General features: G+C 40.3%; 1 protein-coding gene across 1 annotated transcript; it reads right to left on the reverse strand.

Annotated features, from left to right (window-relative positions):
• Positions 1-491: 491 nt before the first annotated feature.
• Positions 492-25,961, reverse strand: LOC104146153 (uncharacterized). Its single transcript, XM_068933750.1, has 15 exons — positions 25,829-25,961; positions 23,742-23,918; positions 22,555-22,641; positions 20,550-20,687; positions 18,252-18,369; positions 17,542-17,684; positions 15,933-16,100; positions 14,688-15,089; positions 13,063-13,221; positions 10,339-10,509; positions 7,151-7,288; positions 5,854-5,971; positions 5,488-5,630; positions 2,731-2,898; positions 492-1,800 (listed from the first exon to the last, which is right to left on the reverse strand). The coding sequence occupies exons 2-15, from the start codon at positions 23,907-23,909 to the stop codon at positions 1,396-1,398; spliced, it is 2,526 nt and encodes an 841-aa protein (XP_068789851.1). The 5' UTR covers positions 23,910-23,918; positions 25,829-25,961; the 3' UTR covers positions 492-1,395.
• Between the last annotated feature and the right edge of the window lie 377 nt (positions 25,962-26,338).

Here is a 26,338-nt window from a genome sequence, read left to right on the forward strand (position 1 = left end):
TGGCTAAGGTTCCCCTCCCCCCCCCAAAATAATGCTTCAATTTTCTTTCCCTAGGAGATAGCTGAACTACTGTGCACTGTCATGAGTTAAGAGTAGGGCAATGTAGCACTATTTGGATAGGGAGCCCTGATTTGGTTTGGAGTTGTGCACAAAAACACATGCAGCCTTAGAATCCTGCCCAGAAACCAATGCTTATCTTAGGACCTCCTTGCTCTACAGGTTCTTTAGGATAAGGCCTACTCCAAACTTCAAGACAATCCAAGTAAATTCCTGGATTTTACTGTATTCAGGAAATTCCACATTAAACAATGAATTCTTAACCATCTACAGGGAAGCTATGCCATCCATCCAGAATAGTTTTCTTCACACTACAGCTGAAAAAAAAATTGCACAATTTATAGATGGAAAAGAAATAGGATTCCCACTGCACTCATGATTCTTTTGAATCATAGTTCTTTTATTATTTCAGGAAAAGAAACAGCTAAAACAAATCACTGTATTTGGAAATTCATTTATTTCAGCCATATCTTTGGTATTATTTACTAAGCACATTTAACAAAATATGAATAGGAAAAAAGATAGAGCTACCAAAAAAAAAGGTTTGTCATTTAAATATTGCATAGGCCCCACATGCTTTTTATTACATGAAATACTTTTTATATTATGACAGAAATATCTGTTCTACACCATGAGAGGACTCTGATGTACAGTAGCTAATAAACCTTGGTGCCAGCTGGTGATAAAACTTTGATCCTGGCCCTATGAAAATGCATAAAGACATTTGTTACAGGGTCGTACTTTTATTCCCCCTCTTGACTAAGCACTTGCCTGGTCATCATCCATAAAATCTGTCTAATTAGGATGCCTAGTAACATGCATTACAGGCTGCCAAACCCTCCCTTCATCTCCAGGGAATGTATTCAACATTAAATGGACCTGTCTGGGGAAAAAAAAAGAAAGACTGACTGGAATTGGAAGAAAAAGGGAGTGAGGGTGGGAAATGAGCTCCAACTTAATCAGAAATGAAATTAATTTCTTCCTTTTCTATGAGATGTCACCCTCTGACTCACTGTCTGGTGGTCAGAAAAAGTGAAGTGCAGTAGCAACCACAAGCACACACAGAAGTATTCACTGAGCAAGTGGGTTGTTTTTTTTTGCCTTCAGGGAGTTAGAGAAAACTGTATTTAAGCACACTGGATAAAAGGGTTGTTTTAAATGGCAGTTGCTATAGATTTCTAAGTGGCTCTGTTATTCTATTCAAACCTGAGATGAAGACCACAGAAGTGGATTCAGGCACTGTTGAAAAAAAGCAGTAAGTGCAAAAGAGCAATCCTATTGTAAAGGAACATAAACTTATTGGAGTAATAGTGGCTCTTCTGCCAAGACGCCTTCTTTTTAGGGAGAGCAAAATCTGCCACAGAACAAAATGCTAGAAGTTTTATTGTGCCGGATGAAGAAGAGGAACGGATGATCAGCAGTAAATTCTGGAACAATCATTGCACAGCGCAGCATCATCACTCCTGCCGTGGCAGCTGCTGCTTCAGTGCCTTCTTCATTGACTTCTACAAAGGACTTGTGAACCACTTCAGAGAGCACCAGCTCGTTGCCAGACGAGATTCCGGAGAAGTCTGCCTTCATCAAGTCAAACGCATCAGGCATTCCCATGCTGCTCAGAATAGGTTTCAGGTCATAATTTTCTTCCAGTTTAAATCTGGGTAAAGACACCTTCACCTCTGTGTAGTCCATCATCTCAGGATTAATCCACTCCATCAGCTTCTCATATGTAAGTTCTCTTTCCAGCTAAAAAAACCCAAAACATCAAAAACCAAAAGTTATGTCATTCAAATAAGAAGACAGTTGCAGATTTACATAGCCAAAAGTGGTGATTACTGTATGTATTTAAAACAGTGTGTGCATGTATTTTTTTCCCCAAAATTGAGAGGCTCTCAAGCCAAAAGTACAAGTTTTACCTGGTACTAGAGCTTGTGGCCCCAGTTTCGGGGGCCCATATGCTGTTTGTGACAGATACAAAAAGGATCTGTCCCTTCCTTGTAAAGTTTACTTTATAAAACATGTTAGATTGTAACAACTCTATTTTACATATGGGAAACCAAGAAGCAGGAGAACTAATCCTTGTTTTCAAAGTCCCAAAGAAACTGAACCTAGCTCTTCTGTCTCTTAAATAAAAGACTCTCCTTCAGGTTGAAAAAGCCTGAGGAAAAGGTCTGCTCCCAATACCCTTTGCAGCCAATGTTGGAGAAACTAATTAATGAATTCCTTGGTTGGCTATCTTCAAAATACAAGAGACCCCAGAGCTTCCTGTGAGCCTGTTTCCAGGTGGTGGGCCAGAGACAACCTTGCAGCTGTTGAGAAAGGAACATATATGGGTCAAGGACTTCCTATACAGACTTCCTAAGAGTGTCCCAGAACCCCTGCTCATTTGGTGGGCACCACACTACGCCTTCACCTTAACTGCAGCTGACCCTACTCCCATTGAAGGTTAAGCCTTCTTCCAGAGTCTCTCTCCGGGTAAGGGACAGCACACAGCTTGACCAGCAGTGACACAAGGCATGCCAATCACTTTGGGCACTGGGAGGTATAGGACATTGCATCCAGTACTGTGTACCAGTGACACAACAAATCTGGAATTGAACTTGCAGGTCTATACGCAATATCAAACTCTTCTCTGGCACAATACGAACTATCTTTGCATTTAGTTTAACGACTTACACTTTCCAGGCCAGTGGATCCATCCTGGATGGCATCGGGGAGCAGGATGATCATGCTGAGTTCATTATCGACATAAGGGAGCTCAAGGATTTTGGTCTGGAAGTCCCCGATATAGCTCATGTTAAAATTATCTTTATTGAACATCATCTGCACAGGTTTGCTCTCATTCTAAAAATAAAGTGATGCCAACAGTTAATACCGAGCTAGTGTGCTGGTCTTAAAATAAGAGATGGGCATCCAGTTACTCAGAGCTTTTTAAAATCTGAATGTACAGAGAACTAGAACACACTGTGGGGTACAGCCTTGCCACTGCTTTTAGTAAAGCAAGAGATAAGAAGTAAGGATCCTTGGGATTTAATTTGTTAATTAAATTTGTTAATTTAAATTGTTAACGTGGAAGTATCTGTGAAATGTCTGTAAAGAGGCAAGAACATGCTTTTATGCTAAGAGCTAGCATTCCTTGTAACAGAGCTGCTGAGAAGCACAACCTGTCTTCCTTGCTTTGTATGAATACGAAATAATTTCAATTTAGATATTTTCATTTTTATGTGGCTCTATATGCTATAATATAAAGGAATTAAAATATTTTAACATGCCACTAAAAATGCCAAAAAAGTGAGCACACTATTCTGAGTCCTTAAAAACCACAAGGACAGTAGGGAAGGGAGAGATTTTTCTTCTCAATTTTGTTCTCCGCTGTCGTCTTCCTTTTTCGCACGGAGCATCAGTTACTATTATTTACTTCACTGCTTTCCTCCAGTTCATTTAAGGGTTCCACTGCTTTTTTACCTCCATAACCTTGATGAGATTACCAAGCAATAAGTTATAAAAAAAAGAAAAAGTAACGTAAGGCCCACTGAAACAATGCTCACAGAAAATATCCCAGAAATGCTTTTGCAACTCTTCTAGCTTTTTCAAAGTATATCTCAACCGTGAGAGGGCAAGATGCCAGGCACCAAGTCAGTCTGGTAGTTTCTGAAGTACTGCAGTATATAGTATGGGGTAAGCAATAAAATTCCCTATTTGAAAAGTGGTATTAGTACCTTTCGGCATTCTTGTATGTGTTTCCCAACTGAGGGAGGGATGGTTTAAGGTGGGTATGATGGTTTCAGTTTTGCAGTGTTTGTTTAAAGCAGGTGAATTCATGAAGGAGTCACATTACTAGTTCTTTTCAATGACATCTGGCAATATACCCAGAGTTTGGGGTAATCTCCAAGAAGCAGCCCTGACCTACTGATCATAGTGGCTAAGTTTTCCAGAATACATGGATGTACTTCCAAAAGAGAGAAAGACTAGTACTGATGTCTTTGAAGAAGAAGAGGTTAATCCCCACTTAATTTGCATCAGTTCCATGGTAGAAATGCAGTGAAAAAGCCTTTTCACTGAAGAAGGCTGTTTCATTCAGAAGATGCTGAACATGTTAGAGAGTTCCTTTCTGCGTACAGCCTACAGGAACAATCCTGTTCTTATGCTGAAATAGTTCTATGCTGAAATAGTCAAGTTCACTGACTTCTGTGAAGTCGTTCTTGACTTGCCACTCATGTGAGAAAAGAATTAGTAATCCCAGATTTTCGACAAGAAAGTAAGCCCTTGTGACCGACCAATAACCCCTACAATGGGAGAAGGCTCAGAGGGCAAGGTACCCCATGAAGCTCAAGGACAGTGTAGGATGCAGCTCATTAATCCTTGCTGTTGCACAGAGAACCGACTTTATCTCAACACCAAGGGGACTGGAGGGTAACCTTTGTTTTAGATAAGCAGCCAAATCCATGAGTTGGACCTGATGTAAACGTTTCTTCCTGAGTTGTTCACAAGAATATGAAGGTTTCCCTGAGATTTGCCAGACCAAGAAGGGGGAAGTGTACACATGGCTCAGTCCAACAGAGAGTATAAAACCTCAACAACTAACAAAGGAATTTCAGAGAGAGCAACGGGCTTAAGCTGGCTTCAACCCATGTATTCCTTCCCGGCAAATGGGGATGCCCAGCGTCGTGACAGTGAGCATATTATAGAGACCGGTAACGGCAAACACATTGGTATTGATTGAACCGTATATTGCAATTGCTATATTTTGCTAAGTGGATACACTTGTATTGTGATTTCAGAATATTGCTTTATCACTCTGCTAAATCAAAAATGCCGTGTAACATCAAACTCCCTCAAAATAAACTTGCACATTAAACATTGCACACTCCGTATGCGTGGAATATCTAAAACATCGTCGTCAGAGAGTACTGGACTCTGACAGCCCTTAAAGCCTTGATGAAGTTGTGCATTGTGACTGCTGTGCCCACTTTTCAGCTGTGTAAAACAACACAGAGAAAGGATCAGACCTTGTAAATATTTTCAGGTCTGAGGGAGTTCTGTACGCAGACATGTTGTACTACAGGCCATGATTTATAATGATTTGTAATTATTTCTTGTGCCAGCACCTTGTGGACTCTCATAAATAGTGTGACAGCTTTATTTAGCAATGTTCTCTTCAGAAGTTTTAAATTCTGTAACTGGGTATAGGACTACCTCTCTCAAACACAGAAAATAAGGGTAGTAAGAAAAAAGAAGCAGAATAAAAGAAATACGTAATTCTGAAAATAAAATTTTTTGAAAGTATGTGAAACATTTAACAAAAAATAAACAAAGAGGATGTTCATATTAGAAGTAAGTCCACGCAACCTACCTATGGTAACCCCGTGTGAATATACGATTTCTTTGGAGTTCATTGTAACATTGTACTGTCAGCATTGCAGCATATCATACCTTGTTAATTTTAAATGGCCTTTCCACTGTCTTCTCTTTGTTGAACTGGCTCTCCCAGTTGCCTTTGAAATAGATGGCATTCACCAACACAAGTCTGGACATTGAATTAATAATTCCCTCGGCCAATAGGTTCTGAATTTTACCTTTAAGATACATTTGAAGGAAAACAAATTTTAGCAGCTAGGCATATATCTAATTATTAAAACTATAGTATCTACTCTGTAATTGATACGCGATAGATAATATCAGTCTGATAGTGAGAGCTAAGGATTTTTTAAAAACACAAAAATATTTTATCTTCAGACAGCAGTTTATCCAAGCCTTGACTGCCTTCAAATGCAAGACAAAGCTCTGCAGAACACTTACCTTCAGTCTTTTCTTCTACCCAATCATTTATTCTTTTTCTGGAATCCTCTGAAGAATGCACAAAGTCAGTTTGTTCTAGTCCAGCGTGATAGAATTTCTCACTGGATTCTGTAAATGACTACCACGAACATTAAGAACAGAATTTCAGCAATATATTTTTTTTTACTCATGTTCAGTCACAGACAATCCTTAAAATACACTGAGAAAATCTGCCTCCTCTCTTCCCCCAGCTTCAAGTAGCGCCTTTAAAGTTTTGTCTGACACCTTCCTATTACCTTATTAAAAAATCAACTAAGCAAACTACAACCTGTCTTCCATTTTTAGGTAACTAAGCCAAACAACTGGTTTGGCTAGTGCAGCGCTAGAGAGTCAAACAGAACTGAATTGAGAGATTATATGTTTGGGGTTCTTTTGGCCGCAGTCAGAGAACATTCAATGTTGTAAACCTGTTTCTACATAAACTTAGTTGTTAAAACTCCGAGACTAACTGTAAACTCTTTTAGTTCAGAGGTGAAACAGTGATTTTTCATATAGAGAAAAAGCGTATCTTCTCTCCAATTTCATATATTTAGATCTTCATTATACAGATGTAAAGTTTTAGTGTTTAATCTTCGCAATTCCAATCCAGCAGAGAAATGAAACTCTTGAGTGGTGCTAATTAACAGCATTTTTTCACAAAAAGACTGTGAATTAGGAAGAGTAACAGGACTGCATCAGAGTGAAAAATACATTACAAGACTTCTTAGACATAAACTCCTACACGATTTCATCACTCCCCAAAAAATAAAAATTAAACCCATAGGTGTATTTCTAGGGAAATGGCTAAAGGAACAGGCATGACACAATAACCATTATTCTTATTTATATCTTCTGATAAGGAAAATATTAAAAATCACGTACCCCTTTCATTATGTTCTCTGGATGACAGAGAAAAGACAAACTACAAAATACTGCTTATGCTGGACAGCAATAACAATTCTCTTTTTTTTCCCCATACTAACACATGATCAAGTGAAGAGAGAGAGATGTCAAATAGTTGGCCCATAGCCAAAAAACGTGTCGCTCATGAAGATTTAGTCTGACAGATTTTATAGTGCTTTGCACCATCATGGGGCTATCAAACAAGAGCTTCTCAGCCAAATTCACGTACTGTCCTTTTGAGTACAGTCTTTCGGGTTCGTAGGTCTCAGTTTAGAAAGAACCTGTGAAGTAAACTCCAATGCCTTTCTCTGCTCTCAAAGGGAATGGGAGCGAGTATTTTATACTTCAAAACCCCGCAAATGTAATGATTACTTACTGAAAGAAACTCAAAAGTCTTTTCTCCGTACAGCCGGTTAGCAGTTCTGAGCACATACTTGGTATTTGGACTGTTAATTTCAGAAAGAAGTGACTGATACCCATTGTGAGCATCCTGAGCTTTGCTCAAAGAAAGCACCTGTAGCAAGAAAAACATCCTCAGCAGAGTTCAGGCCTTCTCTGAAACACTTGCTTGAGCACAATTCTTTTTACCAGTTTTGAGATCAAAAACTGACTTGAATACCCAGAGCAAGCCATGGCAGACTGCAGATTTTTCATCAGGCTGCCCATCTGGAGCTTATCATGCAAGTTACACATGAGGCATACAGAGTCAGATGTTGTATGAGTAATAAGTTAGGGTGCAGAAGGGTCAGCGGTATATAGCTTCCCTCAATCTACCTAGGCATTAGGGATATACAATTAAAAATATAATTTTGGAGAACCTGTAATGAAACTATCAGCATAAAGAACTACTGTATTTATAAAATAAATTTAATAATATCATTCACCATACTTGCTTTGGATAAAATCCAGCCACCTTCATAGATATAAATGAAAACAAAATGTATGTTTATCCACCTCTTTCATTTTGCAGAAAGGGGCGGCACACACAAGACGAAAAATGACTGATCATGCATTAAATGCTGTCAATTGCATAAACAGAAAAATATGCAAGTGGTATTTGCTATTGGGGTAAGTTAAAAAAAATGTCAACCAATGTGCAATTTTCATTTTCTTCTGTGGTAACAATAGCCCTTTTTACAGCCCATTTCTCAGAGCTGAAAGCAACGTTTTATGTAATGCCTTCAATTAGCTATGACAACAGAACTCTGCTGTTATTTCTGTTCCTAAATGAGGTGCATGTTCAATTCTATCTATCTGTCAGTGGCCTTTTTTTGTATTGCCTTAATCATTGTGCTCTCCCATCCCTATTTTATTGAAGCAGTAAAATGATTTAAGGAACCTAGTAATACAACACTTGGCATAAGTTCTACCAGGAAAATGTTCACAAGCACAGATGCCTATTGTTTGACTTGAAATCTTTACGTGAAAGGGCGGTATTTTCATTATATGAAAACATTTATGAAATAAATGAATGTTGAAACAGATACAGCATTCTTGCTCATTAATATTAGAGCCTCCACTTGAGTTATATTAAAATTGAAGGAAAGAAAGAAATACTTTAGTGTATGATGACAATCTGAGAAGGCTTCTCTGAGTGCAAACTACAATTTAGGCAGTGTTTCACTGCTTACACGACACTGGACTGCCCTAGCAGTCAAAGAAAACATTAGACTTATATTTGTCTAAAGATTTGATTTATGAGAAGGGTGTGCATAAACGAGCGTTTGAAATTCTCAGAGGATTATTTCACTCAGCTCAATGAAATGAAATCTGCAGCAACCAAGATAAGTATCTGGGGTATTTGGCTTATCCTGATCCAACTTCTGCATCAACATTTTACTAGCCTAGTGCTGCTTCTTCTATACAGATTTAAATCCGAAATGATTCCACAGAAGTCCAAGGAGTTATTCTAGATTGACACCAATAGAGTAGAGCGGATTTTCTTAGCTGCATATCAATCCTAAATATTTAATGAGAATCCTTATATTCATATGCAAGATTCAAATAAAGTGACGCGTAATAAGGTGACATACTTTAACCAACTCAGATGGTTGGTTAAAGTAAAATAAATTGTAATTGTTGCAAAAGAATGTCATGATATGAATACCACAACATTCGAGAACTGTGCAGTGCACATTTTGAACAAGACACTATCAGAAAACAAGTGAATGTTCCTGCCCACTAATACATATAATGCTTTAAGATCACAATGCAGAGAACGATGCTTTGTGAACAAAGGACAAGTTAAATCTAAGCAATACCTGCCTAAGAAATCCATCCAGCCTCTTGAGAATTCTAAGTTTAGACCCATCTTGCCTTTTCCTTAATGCTGCATACGGTTTTTGCTGCAGAACTAGGGGTTTATAATCCCCACCCTAGAAAACCTAGCAGAACTGTTTTAATACCCAGAAACCAGAAAACCTTAATTTAAAAACCAAATAGAACTTCAGATGATTTCATATTGTTTGTAGTAGCATCAAAGGATTTTATTCAATACCTTAGATGGAAACAAGGATGGATCTAGCCCTTCAAATGATAAGAGGAAAAAATAGGCTACTGTGACTAGTGTTAACAGAGGCAAGGAGTTAAACCCCCATCAAAACAACGTCTCAGCTCCCATCTCATTCTTCATGATCACTGCTACCATTGCTACAAATGTAAATGTAAAAATGATCTACTCCAAATTACGATCTAGGGGAAAGCTCTTCATGCTAAGAAGGGGGAGCTGAGTAGTCCCTCAGTGAACGTGGGATAAGCCGTACTGCAGTTACTGAGGGGTTTGAGTGTGCACGTGGGCAGATCCTACTGATAAACCACTGGCACACTGTTCATTGCACTCACTAACTCTACTTTTGGTAACTTGCTTACATACTTATATGATAAATTTTACTTTTCATTGACCATCCAGCTTTGCCCTGTTCTGCATCTTTGTTCAGGTACCCACTGGGACTTCAGAGCTGTGCTTTTAGCCCTATACCACTTCTTTCTTCCAGATGTTGCAAGTGCTCACACGTTAAAATTCGGGTTTGTGAAAACAGAGGCAAATACTAAACAAGTGACTGGTGATTTTTTCTTGATTTCTTCAAATTTTGGGGTGTCGGACATGACACATTTACAGGGTGATTTTTTATTTTTTCAAAGGTGCCTGGCTATATTTTCAAAATGTAGTCTGATATTATTCCCAAGGAAGACAGTGGAATAAAATATTTTTTGTAGCTGGAGATCCATCTCTAGCTACACAAACACAAAACCTACCCCTGCCGCCCCACTCCAGTATCTCTTACTAAGATTCAAAAGGAAGACCTCTGTCTCACATACAAAACAAACAAAATAAAACAACCACCAAGAACCTCTTAATTGCATACTGAAGAAAGCTCCTCCTACACAAACAGATAGTAATTAAAAAATAAAAGGTACTGCCTAAGTACGTACTAAAGAAGACCTCCGCTCACTGAGGCCAAAATGATGGTGACAATTTAGCATAAGTGCAGGTCACAGACTCGGTAAGACAGATTTGTGGTTCATATGTTCATGTCAAATTTGATACACTTGATTTAGACATACCTTTGCTATCTGGACTTCAGTGTTACCTTTCGAACCCAGTAAAATCATAGACAGAGCAGAAGAAATACTGAAAGGAGAAAAGAATAGGTTCTGCGTGCTGTTGTTTTCACATAGCTTTCTTAAGAGGCTGAGTGCAAAAGTGGTATTTGCTGCATTGAGGCTATCCATGGTTCAGAACCTGGGAGATAAAATACAAAGCAACAATGCCTCAAATTTACTTCACTTCAAATTATTTTTGTCTTTATATTTCCCAGTGTAAACTATGCAGTCTATGTCATGATTAGGCTGGAAAATTATCTCGTCCCTGGGAAAAACCGATTTGGTGAAACAAACATCTTGAATACTATATTAGGCACTTAAGGGGTTTTTTAATGGATTTTCTCTTTGTTTCTGTATTGCAGTACCATACTTGTAACAGAGATAGCAGTTCCCATTGGTCTCATTAGGCTTTTCAGTGGGTAAATTTATTACATCTTTTGAGGTGATCATATATAGCAGTGCATATTTTGTTTAGAGTCTGTTTAAATAAAAAAAGTTTCCTCTGACTTCTGTAGGACGATTATTTGCCATTAGAGGAAAACAGGAGCCAGAAGTTAAGCGTCAGAATGGCAGAACTATAAATTCTTACCTTCTCTAAGTCTGTTTATCTTCAGTATTATCTTTAGCTTACTTTTAAGTATGCAGACTGTGTTTTATATCTAACAGTGTGTCTGGCAGAAGTCAGCAGAATGCACCGATCTATAAGATTAAAAAAAGAAAAAGGTTATTGTTTAGTCATCCTGGCAACCAGATTATTCTAATTTCCTGTTGCAGTAAAAAGAGAGAAATCAAAGTCCGTTTCAAGTTGCATTTTATTGCCTACAACACAGAAACATGCACCACAAAAGACAGAACGTTATGGTACATGCATGCTTCAATATGCCTAACTCAAAGACTGTCATACTCTACATACATCAGCTGGGTAGGTGGCTAACGCGAGGTTACAGACCACACGCCTATAACTGGAGCTATACACGTTAAAATGTTGACTTAAATGCTCATGTATCACCAAACACTCTTAAGATGTCAGTCAACAGTGAAGGTTTCTATGTTTTTTTCTTCCTTAGGGCAGTGCCTCGTGCTACAAAATACAAACCTAACACCTAATTCATAGTACTGACACATTATCTCAAACAAATGGGTGGAAAGAACAAGTTTTTGCATGCGTGATTTTCCACCTATGAAAAATTCTTGCTAACAGCTTTGCTATAGACTATACAGGCAACAACTTACGTTTCTCTTCTCCTAGAACTCCAAAAAAGAAAACTTAGATGGAAACAATCCTCCAGTTCTGTCTAGAACAACACAGTACTGTTCAGCATAACCAGGAGGCAGTTAGCGTTTTCAGTTTCACTGTAGCTATCCTGAACAGCAGAATTTTCCTACTGTCCTGATCCCTGTCAGGCCACTAGCAATAAGGACTTTTGACTGACAACACAGCATTAGTGAGAGCACTGAGAAGTATTATTTAGGAAGTTTTTGTAGGGCCTCCATGACAAATAAGAATTTATAGAACAAAGGGCACGACTTAGTTTTTGTCTGCGTGACAATCAGTGCATTTAACCAAACTGTATGTAACATTTCAACAACTGAGACACAAGAATAGGAGTGGGAATCCCCATTTTCTCTGCAACTCAGTAATATTAACGTAACTATTGACACCTTAATCCTCAAAGTGGTTATGGAGAAGATGCAGAATGACCACATTTTTTTGGAACAACAACCCACTTCCCCTGTAATATATGCCCATATTTGTCAGTTGATTTTACATTTTTTGACACAATACCCTTGGAGATCAGAGGTAAAGCTGCGAACAAGAGGCAAGATAAACTATTCGGCCTGCAGCATCTTGTTCCTCACTCCCGTTTCTCTGGGGGCTCTGCAGGTCACTGGCAAGGCACTTGAGCAGACGTTTCTGGATGACCTGACCCTGCGTGCTCATATCACTATTAATTTGATGCATATATTCTTAGCAGTGGACACTTATGCTTTAGAACAGACTTTATGGAGAGAAAGGCTGTTCTGAAAAAACAGGACCTTCCAAAGGCTATATCTAGATTAAATAGAGGATATATGCTGTGACATCTCTCCAGTTATTGGTTTCGCCATGGAAGGATCAGGCCAGAACAACCTGCAGCTCTCCTCTGACCCACACCCCCCAATACGCCTCCCTGAGAAACTGTGATGTGGATTAGCAGCTGGCACGCATGGATGTCTCCCCACCATAACTCCGTTGCCTCAGAAGAGCCCCAGGTCCCACCATTTCAACACAGCCGGAGGGGAGACACATGCTGATGATCTGCTGGTAGCATCTGACTCCACAGGGAAAGCAGTGTCCTAAGGGTCTGCTGTGCAGGCCTCCTCGGCCTGCAGTCACTTAGCACTAAACGAACTTCTCCGAAGGAGAGGAGCTTTGTTTAGAATTTGAAGTTAGGTGCGATAGGAACCAAACATTTACAGAATTAGATCACTGACGACCACCCTGGCTTCACCCATCTTCCTGAGCACCTACAACTCCTTTCCTGTGCTGAACGGCATCAGGCTGCGGATTCAGGTGCCTCCGGCCCTCGCAGCCAGCAGCCGACAGGTAACCCGACAGCCGCGGCGTCCCACATGGCGTCTCTCCAGGAAGAGCTGGTGTGCAACTGGGGAGGATGGCACTCTGCTATTCCCCACCATCGCTACCTCTTGCTCCCTGCGATTTTCAGGGCTGGGGGAGAAGGCAGGAGGCTTGAGGCAGACGTGCCTCTTTCCCAGCAAGGCCAGCCCAAGCAGCCATGTCCTCAGGGTGAGGTGCCCCTCAGGGGGTAGGCTGGAGAAAAAGGGCCCTCCTCGGCCCCCATGCTGGAATTAGATAGGGGACAGCACAATAAACACGGTAATATTCAGATTTATTCGTAATGCAGGAAGGAGTGACGCAGGAAGCGCAGAAAAGCGTTCCCTACGCCTCCAGTGCAACGCCAGCTGGAAAAAGAAACAACTGCAGGACAGAAATGAAAAAAAGAAAGAAAGAGAGAAAGAAACCCCTCCCTGCCTCGGCTCTCTCCAAACCAAACGCAGCTTCCCGAGGAAGGCGAAAATTTCAGACCGGCGGAGCCGCTGCCCACACTCACCCTGCCGGGCGCCGCGCTCCCCTGCTCCGGGCGGCGGGGCCCTCCGTCCCTGCCTCCCTGTCTGTCTCCTTCCCTCCCTTCCTTCCCCCGGAAGCCTGGCGGAGCCCGGGGCCGCCCACCGACGCGGAGCGGTGCCGCAGCCGGAGCCGGAGCCGGGCCTGCCCGTCAGGCGAGGCTGCCGCAGCCGCGCCCCGGCCTGGGGCGGCAGAACGGCCGTTAACCGCCGCGGGGCGCCGCAGCCCCCAGCGTCCTGCCTCGGCCGGCCTGGCCTGGCCTCGCCGCCGGAGGTAGTTAGCCACCTCAGCCCTCCCCCCCGGCTCCCTGGCAGAGCTGTCTGGAAAAAGCAGCAGGGCGCGAGGGATTGTATTTATCTATCTGTCTGTTTATTTATTCGTTTTGAAGGGGTTTTGTGGCGAACACGGACGAGCTGTTGCTAGCTGGAGGCTGGGGCCACCTGGAGGCTTCTGCCATGGCGGAGCCTCACGGGTCTGGGCTGTCCGCGTGTGCTTGAGGCTCCGAGGGAGGTAAATAGACCTAATAGAAGTGCATATGCATACATACACGCATCCATCCATATATAATCTGTATAAAAGGAATCTGTAAAAATAAATGTGAAGCTAATTGATGTGAAATGCGGAGCTGATTCAGTCTTGCATCACGGCTTTTTAAGCAGGACACGGTAGCTGTAGGGTTGTCACCCTGGCTTAGAAGGTGTGCCAGTAGGTGTAATGCACGAAGCTAATAAAGCACTAAACAGGAGTTGGGCCTGAGGTGGGGTAGTAGTAAGTAGTAAGTAAGTAGTAAGTAGTAGAATGGTGGGCTCCAGTCATGAGGGTGAGGAAGGGCCTCTGTTAGCATATTGCTGTGAAAGGAAAGGACAGAAATGGCCATAGGGGTTAGGGGATAGGGGAGAGAGCTATGGAAGGAAGCCTGATGATGGCCTGACCCAAATACTAGCCAGGACTACCCTGTCAATGCAAGGCATTTTGCAGTCCCTCAGGTGCTGCAGTGGAGGATTGTCCCCTCAGGGCAGGAGAGGAGGACAGGCAAAGCTGTGCTGCAGGCCCTGCGGTGTGCCGTGTGATGGGGAGCGGATCTGTGTCCCTCCCAGCTGCAGGGGGAGCTTCAGGCTTTGGTATTCTCTCAGCTTGCAAGCAAGCATCCCCTGCTCTGCAGGGCAGGGAGTAACTCTGCCTAGGGTGAGCAGAGTCTGCCAAAGAAGAGGATGGTTTGGGATTTGTTATGTCTGATGAAGAAGAGAAAAGGGTGGTCGGCTTTAAACGTTGCGGTCGCTGCATTTGTTCTCGTCACCAGGACGCCTGCGGTGGCAGCTGCTGCCTCAGTACCTTCCTCATTGACCTCCACAAAAGCTTTGTGAAAAACTTCTGAGATGAAAAGATCCTTCTTCATTGATATCCCTGTGAAATCAGCCTGAGCTGGGTTAAAAGCATCTCGTATTCCCATGCTGCTCAAAGTAGACTTAAGGTCATAATTCTCTTCCAGCTTCAACTTGGGCAGGTACAGTTCCACTTCAGCTTTTATCATATGGACTGGTCTGGTCCATTCAACCAGTTTCTCATAGGTCAGCTCTCTTTCCAGCTACAATGAGTTGAGAAAGAAAACAGTTGGAATGAAAAGGACAAAGACAAGACATGCACAGACCAAAGCTCAGCTTCCAGCTGTGGGTACTGCTGGGATGTGCTCTATGTTCATAGGACAGGGTCCTGCAGAGTTCTGAGTGCCTCATGGTTCTGTTTATTTCCTTAAAGGTGGTGAAGTATAGGCCCGAAGCCTCAGAACAATTTATTGTAGTTTCTAGCATGAAGAGTATTGTTTTTTTAAAATGTGACTCACCGACATTAGCAGGAGCCCGATGTGTTTGTACATGGGAGAGAGGTGGTAAATAAGTGGAATGCATGGATCTCAGGTACAAACAAAAGGATATTTGTCCTGATACGTTTAGCTTCTGAAACTGATCTTGGCATGGTCGTGAGTGGACCTTGTACACATTCTGGGTCAGGGTAGTTAGCAACGTTTGAGAAACCTCGCCCCAAAACGTCAGGTGCAAATCTAGATTTCAGATGACATAGAAATGAATTAATACAGCTCTCAGAAGATTGACTGTAGGGGCTGGGGATTCAGATTTGGTCCCTGCTTTGTTTGTTGTGTTACTCTGGCCATAGAAAAGAGGACACAAATTAGGCTAAGACAGCAGTTCGGACTGTTTTTTTAGGTATACCTCCAAGTAGAATATTATGTTTTCATCATTACCAAATGCTCTGAATTCTAGGCTAAGAAGTTGTGGTAGTATAGTTGACAAAGTATGCGCGCATCAAAACTGCTTCACCCATGATTTTGAAGCTTGTGCTTCCTCATTCTTTCTGTCTATGTTTGTTACTGTCTCTTAATGTTGTATATGATGCAACAGTAGGTCAGTTTTACCAGCTCCAGACCAGTAGTGTTATCACTGATGTCATCTGGTAGGAGAACGAACATGCTGAGTTCATTTTTCACATATGGCAGCTCAATGATTTTGAATTTTAAGGTTGTTACATGCAGCATCAAAAATGTCCCTCTCAGAAACATCATCTGTACTGGTTTAGTCTTGGTCTGTGAAACAGTTCAAATATAAACAATTAAACAAATAGCACTACTTCATGCCTTAAAAAGAATGACAAAGATTACGTGTTTGACTGAACTGACAGCAACAATTTGTAAACAAAAGACGCAGCATCATCTGCAGGCTATTCCAGTGCCCTTTCCTTCGGGCAGTATTGAGTCTACAGGGATTTCAACGTCACTGAGATCTTTTACAAAAAGGCAGCATAGACACATAGGCTATACGCATGCTAACTGAATCACATGTAACACAATTCTCATTCTAAAATAAAAGAGTTAGCTTTGATAAGCAAATAACCATTATGTATGTTTCATTTTTTCCCCCAAAGTTTCTTTTGGTAGTGAGAGTGTTGGTCAGGAGAAAAATGTTGACTTTCTTCCCCTGTATGCCATCAATGCTTTTGTATGATTTATACTCCTAGGCAGTAGTGATTGTCTTGCTTGGTCTCTGAACCATGTTTTCTGTGACCTGTGCTGGCTTTTCCACTCCCTCCAGTGACTGAGGGTTTTCTTATGGGCTTGGATTGCCTAATAGTCTTTTAAACTCCTACGCTGTATATGTTCACAGAGCTTTTACTAATATGTCCACTATATCCTTTCACTGTTATATTTGAGTGTGAAGGTTCGTTTGATTACGGGGTTTGCTATCAGTTAAACCTGTGATTTAAACCCTATCTGTGAACTGTTTAGCATATGGATCCTAAAACTGCTAAGTAATGCAGTAGGTTTCAGATGCACAATTGCAGTATCAGCCCAGGTGCTTCACGTCCCCTGATATACAAAAGGTGTTTGTACTTGTAATCTATGTCAAACAAGATATATGTTTCTGTTGAGAAATCATTTTACTTACCTTTGACACAATCTAATGCATGCAGTCAGCTACTGTGTATTGTTAGTGCACAGTGGATTTAAATCCTGTTAGCTCAGTCATGTGCCCTCAGTGTACGCTGCATGCGTCATCCTCACGCACCTGACTAAAATGACCAACCCTAATGAAAATTCCATCTGAGGTTTTACACAACACCAAGACTACGTTGGGAAAGAACAGTTGGTGCAGTTTGCTTGAGCTCAGATTATGGAATGAGTGCCTCAGAAGCATAAAAGAGACTCAGGTGCCTAAGCAGCGCTCTCAAAAGCAACTTAGTCACTTTTGAAAATGGGAATTTGTTCTTTTACAGAAATTTTGTCCTTAAGCTACTTAACCAGGGTGTTTTCAAGTATTTTAGTATCAAAGAGTTAATGGTAAAGTTAAAATCCTGTTGTCATATATTCACATAAATAAGATAATGCTGTCTTATTTTCACAATTGCTGTTCTAGTTGAGTTTATGCTGTGTGTCCAGCTACCACTAGTGTTGCAATGGCATATGAAATGTGGATGAAACATTTGGAAGCTTCTTGCTCTTCCTTGATAAACAATTTGAAGGAATTTACCTTGCTCAATCTGAAGAGTCTTTCAGAAGTATTTTCCTCCATAAATTTGTTTTCCCAGTTTCCTTTGAAATAAACGGCATTTACCAAGACCAATACAGTGTTAGAATCAAGAGATCCTGTAGGCAGCAGGTCCTGAATTTTTCCTTCAAAATCAGACAAATAGGATTTTTGTGACATGTAACTGGACAATTTTGATTGTGCCTCATTAGCCAGCAAAAGTGTTTGCACTTGGGAGATTTGTCTTCCTGTATGCTTTTCTCAAAATGGCCTTTGAGGTATTTTTAGAATTGGTTTTAAATTTTTTAATTTATAGCAATTTTGGTAGTAGAGGATGCACTGGAAAGTGGATAAAGTGGGTGCGTTGGAATTGATTGCAAGTTCTGTGAAAGTGATTGCAAGTAGCTGGTGAACATGGAAGTAAAACCCTCGTTAATCAGTGTGGAGCCATTCCGTATCTACTTCTACTTCCCTCTGAACAGAAATAATTCAGTAGAGGCCATGACATGAAGAATTGATGGAAGGACCTTGTAAGGAGCAGAAGTTAGGCTTGGAAGGAGGCGTTCTTCAAGCTATTTAACTGCACTTTGCTCATCAGGTCCCCTGAGTTTCCCTCTATTATGAATCCGAGGCTGCAAAAGCAATATATGTAGAAAAGCAAATGATGTGGAAGTGAGAGAAGAAAAAAGCCATCAGAGTGCTACTTAACTTACTCTCAGTTTCATTTTCAACCCAGGAATTGATCTGCTTTCTGGCTTGTTCTGCATCTGTCTTGAAGTTTACCACTTGTGGCTTTGCTTTATAATACCTTGTAACGAGCTGTAAGAATTTCTGAAAGATAGAATTGGAAAATGTGTGCTTATTTATTGAAATTTAGGTTACAAAAATGGTAGAAAGGATCACTTCATCAGATTATACAATCTACTAATACATAATTGAAAAAGATAAAATTCATTTGGAATTAAACTGCACTTAAGGTCTTATATATTCTATGCTAAATATGAAGTATAAATATGAAGTAAGGACTGAACAAAATTCAGAATTTGTGCCTTATGGAGACTGATACTTCAAAGTTTTGTGTGTTAGAAATTCAAAATGCAAAACTGTAATTTTGAAATATCTCATGACACAAACATTCCTCAAAAGTTTGTTTTGGATTTCTCAAAATGATCCTTTTGATAATGTCAGAGTACTTTTTTCTGTTTTTTTGAGGTAGAGTCCTGTACAAGAGAAAAGAATAGTCTAATATAAAGTTGAAACAAGGTATTTAGATTGGATTAGAGTCAATGAAGCTGCAAAGAGTTTGTGAGGACAATAGAGGGTCAGGTATAAAAAGAATGTGATGTAAGATAAAGTTATCGGAAAAAAGTTGAATTAAATTTTGCATTACTGTCTTCTGTGAAAGAGTTCATAGAGGTTCTCGGTGGGAAATTCTCTAGATCGGTCTCAGAGATGCATACAAGAGATTATGGAGGAAATGAGCATAAGCATTTGCCAGGACTAATTAGTAATCACTCTGGAGATCTAAATGAACTCAAAGATGAAAGAATGGTACTGTCTCGGTTATAACCACCTTCCAGGAAACTGGAAGGTGATTTGTATGATGACATTTTTAAAAAAGATTTCAAAGACACAGGGAATTACAGACTTATAAGTTTACTGAGCAAACGAATAGAACAGGTTTAGAGGGCCTGTGGATCAACATGGCATATTGGAGGGGGTTCAGCAGCACTTTTATAATAGGCAGTCTTACATCACCAATCTGTTGGAATTTTTTAAAAAGTGTCAGGAAGCATATGGGTTCAGCCAATGCAGTGTATCTAGATTACCAAAAGGCATTTGGTAAGACCGCTCACCAAAGGTTTTTGAAGAAGCTAAGCATCCATGGGACTATGGAAAAAGTGCTCATTTGTTTAAAAGACTGGAAACCACAGATAGGAGGAAATAGTGTTCACAGCGAAGTGACATTACCACTGAAGGTGCACAAGGATCTCTGCTGGAATCTGTGCTACAATATTCAGACTATAAAATAGAAATATAAATATTTATAATGAAATACAAATATTACAACATTTATAAATGATCCCATAAAAGGGTGAATGTATATAGGGTATATTAGTGTTTAGGAATGAGATCTTGAAACTATAATAGACAGTTGCATGAAAAAAAATGCAAATCTAGTTTTAGACATTGTAAGTAAAGAAATAGGGAACACAAGAGACAGTATCAGTATTCCACTCTGCAAAGCTCTGTGCTCCCATAGTTTGAATTCTTGTGCAGCTCTGGTCTCCCCATCTCAGCAATGATAGAGTATAAAAGATAAAGAGACATCTTTATCAAGGACAAGGGGACAAGGATGAGCACAAAAATGGAGAAGCTTCCATTAGAGGAAAAATGAACCAATAATGATGCCAGCAGGTGGCAGGTTCAAGAGAAACAGGAGCTTTGTACAGTTTGTTCAGCTCAGGAACTCTTGGGTGCTAAAGGCTGCAGTAAATCTAGAAGTCAAGCCAGCAAAATTCACAGAAGAAAAGCTCATGAAGAGCTATTAAATAAAGCAATATTTATATATATTTATATAATATTTATATAATTATATATAATACATAATTATATATAATTATATTTAATTTATATAATTATATAATATTTATATAATTTATATATATTTTATTTATTTATTTATTTATTTATCTATCTATTTATTTGTATTTATAATATAGATCTTCTTCTGGCACAGGAAGTCACTGAGTTAAAAATCACTTGGTGACCAGAGCAGATTCTGGAGAAGCGTCACTATGCAATGTGCCTTATTCCCATATGCTTTCTAAACGTCTGCTATTGCCTGCTGTTGGGGACAGATGGACCTGTTGTCTGTGTAAGGATAGCTCAGGATGGCTGTCCGAATGTTCTCACTAAAACCACAGTGCTATCATTTGGAAAATTTTGACAGCTCTTTTGATAATCTCTCTTTATCTCAAAATATGCTTAAGTAAAAATGTTGAACTCACAGGCAGTAATGGGTAGGTCATTTCCTCATACAGTCGGTTGGCACTTCTCAGCAAATAGGTGTTTCTGGGTTTGTTGATGGCAGCCAGGAGCTCTTTGAATCCAGAGTGGATGTCTTTAGCTTGTTTGCGCTCAGGATCCTTTGAAGAGACAGCAATTAATATGGGAAAATAGTTTTTCTGTCTAAAGTAATGAACTTTTGGAATTATTTAAAATGTCTTAGGTTATTGTAATTAAAATGGAGCTCTTTTTTAGTATGTTGCACATTTGCGGCACTATGTATAACTGGACAAAACAGTTTTCTCTTTGTGAAGAGATGTTCTGTTTTTGCAGTGCTGCGGAGGCCTTTGGGGACATCAGCTGATGGTGCACCCAGAAAGTTGGAACTTGTCATTTCATTCATGATCAGGCTTAATTTTCAGTTTCACAAGGATCCGCTGAGACAGTCTTGCAGCTTTTGAGGAGATGCCCATTTCTGACAAATCACTAATACCAGGGCATAGACTTCCAGCTATTCAGATTTTCTCTGTCTCACATGAATTTTGCTGTTGCTGTTTGGATTTTGGAGGGAACTTGTCCTGGATGAACATGCTGATGGTTTTAGGGGGTTTAATTGCCAGCCGTTGCCAACTGTTGCCTCACTGACAGAGGAATAAGCTACCATCTGTCAGCTGTTCCCCACTAGCTATGCGGGTGCAGTCTCCTACTCCGTGACGTGTACTGTGCTGCACCTGTGAGACACTGAGAAAACGTGCTGCTGACTTACAGTGACTTGTCCTAAGGTTGGTCAGGCAGCATTCCTTCTTCTGATCGTTTCTCACTCATACTAAGGAGTGGGCTGCTGGTAAGGCCATGCAGAAAAGAATTTGGTAGTCAGAGGATGCAGGATTGCAGAGGCTGGGTTTTGCAAGTGGATGGGAGAGGTCCTGATTTGAGAGAGCTGAGGCTAGGGGCACCTGGGATTTAGAATAAAGCAATTGTGATAGATGATATGCTTGATTTTGCTTATTCTGCCTGTAAGTTATATCCCTCTAGGAAGATTAATCCGGTCAGGTGGACTTCTTTCAAAGTAGGAGGGAATTTGTGTCTTACCTGGGAAGCAACAGAATGAGCTCAGAAGAGGCTAAGGGTACCAGACATGGAAGGGTATGGCAGGAAGGAGAAGGCATGAAGAATAGCTGGGAGCTTGTAGTTCATGTGAGGTTGGAAAGAGTGAGCTGAGAGGAACAAGGAACAGACTTCAGAGATAAAAAGAGAGAAATGTCTGAAGGACCTGATTAGGCAGACTCTTCTGCCTAAAAGCCAGTGACTTGCTAAGTTCATGTGGAAGTAGTGATTCATCTTGAATCATTTGTCAAGATTCATCCCCCTCCATCCAGGGGGAGAATGATATAATCTGCCTTTTTATTTCTAGTCTGTCTGATGTAGTTTCTTTGAGCTTTCTTGAAGTTTCTGTGTGAAAGAAACCTGGCTTGTTTGAGTTTACAAGCCTTTGGGTGCTTAGGGAGTTCATCTGAAGAAAAACGTCTGGGCAGTTCCTCCAGGTGACAAGTCTTTGGGGAGCTGATGGACAGTGGTGAATCAGGATGTGTTAGCTTAAGGGGGAATTTGGTTCATCCATGAGAAAGGTGGGAGGGACTTTTTTGGTAGGACTGGAGTCAGGCTGAGCAGGTGTCAATGCAAGGGTTGCTGCAAAAAAAAATAATAAAGCAGATAAAAGAGAAAGAGCGGTCTTAAGCATGTTACTTCTTCATTATTGACACAGACCAGCTAAAACCAAGTAACACAACGTTAGGGTCAGTTAGTGCCTGTGTTCTGCCTTTGAAGGTCAGAGTTCATGAGTTTTGTAGTGTATCTACTTGTTCACTCTTTCTATATATAGTTCTTACTGAAGTAAGACGTACAAGTAGACTGAAAGCAAGCAAATGTTTTAAGGGTAAAGCAGTAATTGTTGAGCTTTTGTTCTCAGAGATTTGTTTCTCTGAGTCTTTTGTTGCAAAAAAATACCATCTTCCTTTTCTTTGGTCTCCCTCGAGAAGGCCTTGTCACCTCAGAAGAACCTTCTTCTCTTGCAATCTGATGAAAATGAAGAACCTGTGCAGATGATAAATGTTCATAAAGACAATTTGTTTTTCTGACGATAAATGTGAGCCAAGGTGTTGTAATTATATTGGTTACGTGCTTAGAATAATGTACCAGTCATGTCACCAGTCTGTTACAGCTATTGAAGACAAGACCTTACTCTTGATTTATGCTTTATAACTGCATGGTTATTATACAGATTCTAGTCACATTTACAGCCTAACAACAGATCAGTGTTATGGTTCCAGAGTGAAATTATTTAGATGTATGGTCAGTCCATGCTTAGGTGCATGGACATTTTTTTTCAGATCATGACCAAGCACAGCAAACAGCATAATGCTGTTTGAACGTTTACTACTGGAATATTTATATAAAACTACAATTTTTAATGTGTTTTAGGTAAATGCATGTGTTCTGAAAGAGTACAAAACTGGAAAGTTCTGCAAAAGTGGGCATAAAGGAACTCTCATTTTCAGTACTAGTCTGTCTCCATTATTCATGGGAGGATTATCTTATTTGTGCGCCAGCTATAACACAAGTAGAGGTATCAGTACTGGCCTGTGCAACTAAGCTTGGATCCAGGAAAACTTTCTAATCTTGGTATATAGTGTGAGAAAATAGATATACTGCTTCTAGAACCAGCTGGGGTCTGCAAGCAGTGATACTATCTGTCTTCCCTTTATCTAGGGTATCTGAGATCCATACTAATTCTGTTAATAAAGTCGTCCCTTTATCACTTTTTGAGCCCTACATCCGGTGAATTATTCTGATCAAAGGGCAATTAAAACAGAAGGTACAGTTCTCAACAAGATCTGCTGTAGGCTTTGACAAGAGTAACTTCTCTCTGGCAGACTGCTTGCATTGCTCTGGGGTTTATAAGTGTAAGCTAAATATAGGGGTGGTAGTGGAGCAGGGGGATCATTGGGAATAACATGAAAGAACAGTGACCTGTAGGGCTGTAAACAGCAGGAAGAGGGTTATTTCCTGTACCTGACAGTATGGCATGACTCTTCTCCCATGTTGTTCCTTTCTGTTTAGGCACAGGCAGAAGGATAATGCAATTTATGTGGGAACTAGCTGTAAGGTGATATACTGCTAATTTCAGAGCTTACCTCAGCCATCTGGGTTGCAGTGTTGCCTTTTGCACCTAGATAGACCATGGCAAGAGCAGTTGCAATACTCCAAGGCGAAAAGAAAATGTTTTTGCCCTTGGAAGTTTCATTCAGCTTTTTGTAAAGGTCCAGAGTGAAGCTGCCAGTTGCTGCTGAGAGGGACTCCATTGTTACAGCCTGAGAAAAACTGATGTCAGAGAGAGATAATGACTCTTTTCTTCTTCACTTGTGGGGAAAAAAAAAAAAAACAGTTCCCCATCCCCAAATTGCTACTGGGAGGTTACCTGCACCCTCTGAAATACAATGTAGTGGTGTCTCTGTAATGGGCAAAATACTGCACAGAGGCCGAATACGGTCTGCATTATTTCTCCCTTCCCTATCATTCCTCAAAGTTTATATTCTTGTTTCAGCTCTTTTTTTTTTCCTACTTATTCTTCGTCAGATACACACTATTTTAGCTAGAAAAGTTTTCACAGACCAAACTGATTTTAAAAAAACATTTACTTAAGTTTCATAGAATTGTTCTTTGATTCTAAGTCAAAATCATTTCTCACTGTGATGCCTTGAGCTTTTTTTTTCTCCAACCATTGTATTCTCCTTACTATTCTATTTTCTGCTGAAAGAAGCATGATGAATTCATCACATGTATCTTGAAGGCTACTTTGGTTTTTTGTGTGTTCTTTGTGTAAGTAGACCCACATTTGGTAGCTGTAACTGGATTTGTTAATTCTTTTTCAGGTAAACTCTTGTATCTTACATGCAGCCTCTCAGAATTCTTTTAAACAGTAACAGCAGTGGTTACTTGCTGGCTTATCTAAACCTGCAGTTTTCCCATATTCTTTCTGCTTCTTTTTCTAAATATTTTTACAGGACCGAAATAAAACAAATCAAAAACCAAACGCCAGGATTGAAATGATTTTCGTACAGGGATTCAGAACAGAACTGTGCTTCTCGCTAGCATATTTTTGGTGAATTTAGTACTGTTGAAAAGTACTTGGACAATTTCTGAAGCTTCTATTGTCTTCTGTCTACTGGTATAAGAAGTACTAAAACATGTACTAAATTCAAAGCAAGGTTACATCGGGTGAAGGTCTTTAAGTGTTAGAACACCAAAAGCAACTGGACTTCTAAATCCTTCTTCACCCTCAATTTACATGCTTAAATCTTAAACTGCAGTTCTCAAGACTCAGCTGCCACAGTTTTAGAGAAACCTGGAGTCTCTGGTCTCAAGTTTTGATTTCAGAGTTTCCAGGGACTCAAAAGCTACTTTGAAGTATTTTCAGGAACACTTCAGAGGTGAGTGACCTGCAGCATAGCTCATACTTAAGCAGTTTTTGGATCTGTAAACCAGCTGTCTCTTGCCTTTGTTCCTAGAGAACCTGATCAGTTAGAAATTCCCTAGCAGCCTTGGGGCTGCCCAGAAGGAACAGGGTGGAGCTGGATGTTTTTATCTGAAGAATTTCAAACCAGCATCTCTGTTATTCCCAGAGAGTACCCGAATCGAATCTGCATGCAGAAATCAAACATTTCTCAGGGTTGAGAATTTGAGTGCACACGTGCGTGAGGTTCTCCAGTCTACTGGCCACATCACTCATCCAGGAAAGGAAAAGTCTAGATGCCTTATCCAGTAGTCATTTGATATTAAATAAAGCAGAAACTTGAACCAATTTACCTGATGCTGACTGTCCAAAACACTGCACTCCAGAGTCATGCTCTCTTGTGCATTCAGTTTCAGCATCAACAGGAGGAGGTGGAAATTGCTCTCTCCTACAATCTATAGTTAGTCCTCTGATCCTAAGTCAACTGGTAGCCTGGTGATTAAAGCACCCTTCCTACAGTTAAGAGTTGAAACTTTGAGCCCTCTCGGGCTGTTCAAATCTTGCCCAGCCTGGGCTTGCGTTCTGATCACTGTGCCTTGGCACACTGTTTTCCCAAGGACTAGCTTTTATACTGAATAAATAATGAACGCTTTCTTCCCCTGCATGCTATTTATACCATCATTAAACTGCTCATTTCCAAAGGACTTATATGAATTTTTAAAACTTTCAAAATAAAGCTAGTCATTTTGATGTGGATATTCACTCTACCTGAAATCCTGAGAGAAGAAAGAATTAAGATGTTTCCTCAGTCAGAGTCTGTGGCCATCTGTGAAGCAATGAATACTTTTGGAAATACAGAACTATTTGCACCTCCCTTTTTGCACCTCCCTCTACATCCTCTCCTCATATTAATGTGCTTGCTCCCTCACTTATTCCTACTTCTGCTCTCCAACGCCTGTTTTCAGAACTTACACTGCAGAGCATAAGTAGGTTGCTGACCTGCTGTATGGCTTTTAGGGCAGAAACTACAAGATGAATAAAGAGAGAGAGAGAGCGTGCACTCCTCAGTTCAAGGCCAGTGTTAGCTGGTGTGTGTCCTGAAACATAAAGGGCAGTATATCCTTCTCCAAACCCTTGATGTTTGGCCTGGGAAAATGTGGAACTTGCAGAAAAAAATTCAGCCATACTGCATTGACAAGGGGCATGTCAAAGTAATTTGAAAACTTTATTCTTCCTCTTTTCTTTTCTTTTCTTTTCTTTTCTTTTCTTTTCTTTTCT

The sequence above is a fragment of the Struthio camelus genome, chromosome 2, assembly GCF_040807025.1.
Source record: "Struthio camelus isolate bStrCam1 chromosome 2, bStrCam1.hap1, whole genome shotgun sequence".
Lineage (NCBI taxonomy): Eukaryota > Metazoa > Chordata > Aves > Struthioniformes > Struthionidae > Struthio > Struthio camelus.

Coding starts and splice junctions, on each gene's coding strand:
- LOC104146153 (XM_068933750.1), bottom strand. CDS start 23,909: ATGGAGTCCCTCTCAGCAGCAACTGGCAGCTTCACTCTGGACCTTTAC. Junction 10,510..13,062: donor AAAATCGCAGGGAGCAAGAG/GTAGCGATGGTG, acceptor CCCAGGTTCTGA/ACCATGGATAGCCTCAATGC. Junction 5,972..7,150: donor AGACTTTTGAGTTTCTTTCA/GTAAGTAATCAT, acceptor TGTTCGTGGTAG/TCATTTACAGAATCCAGTGA.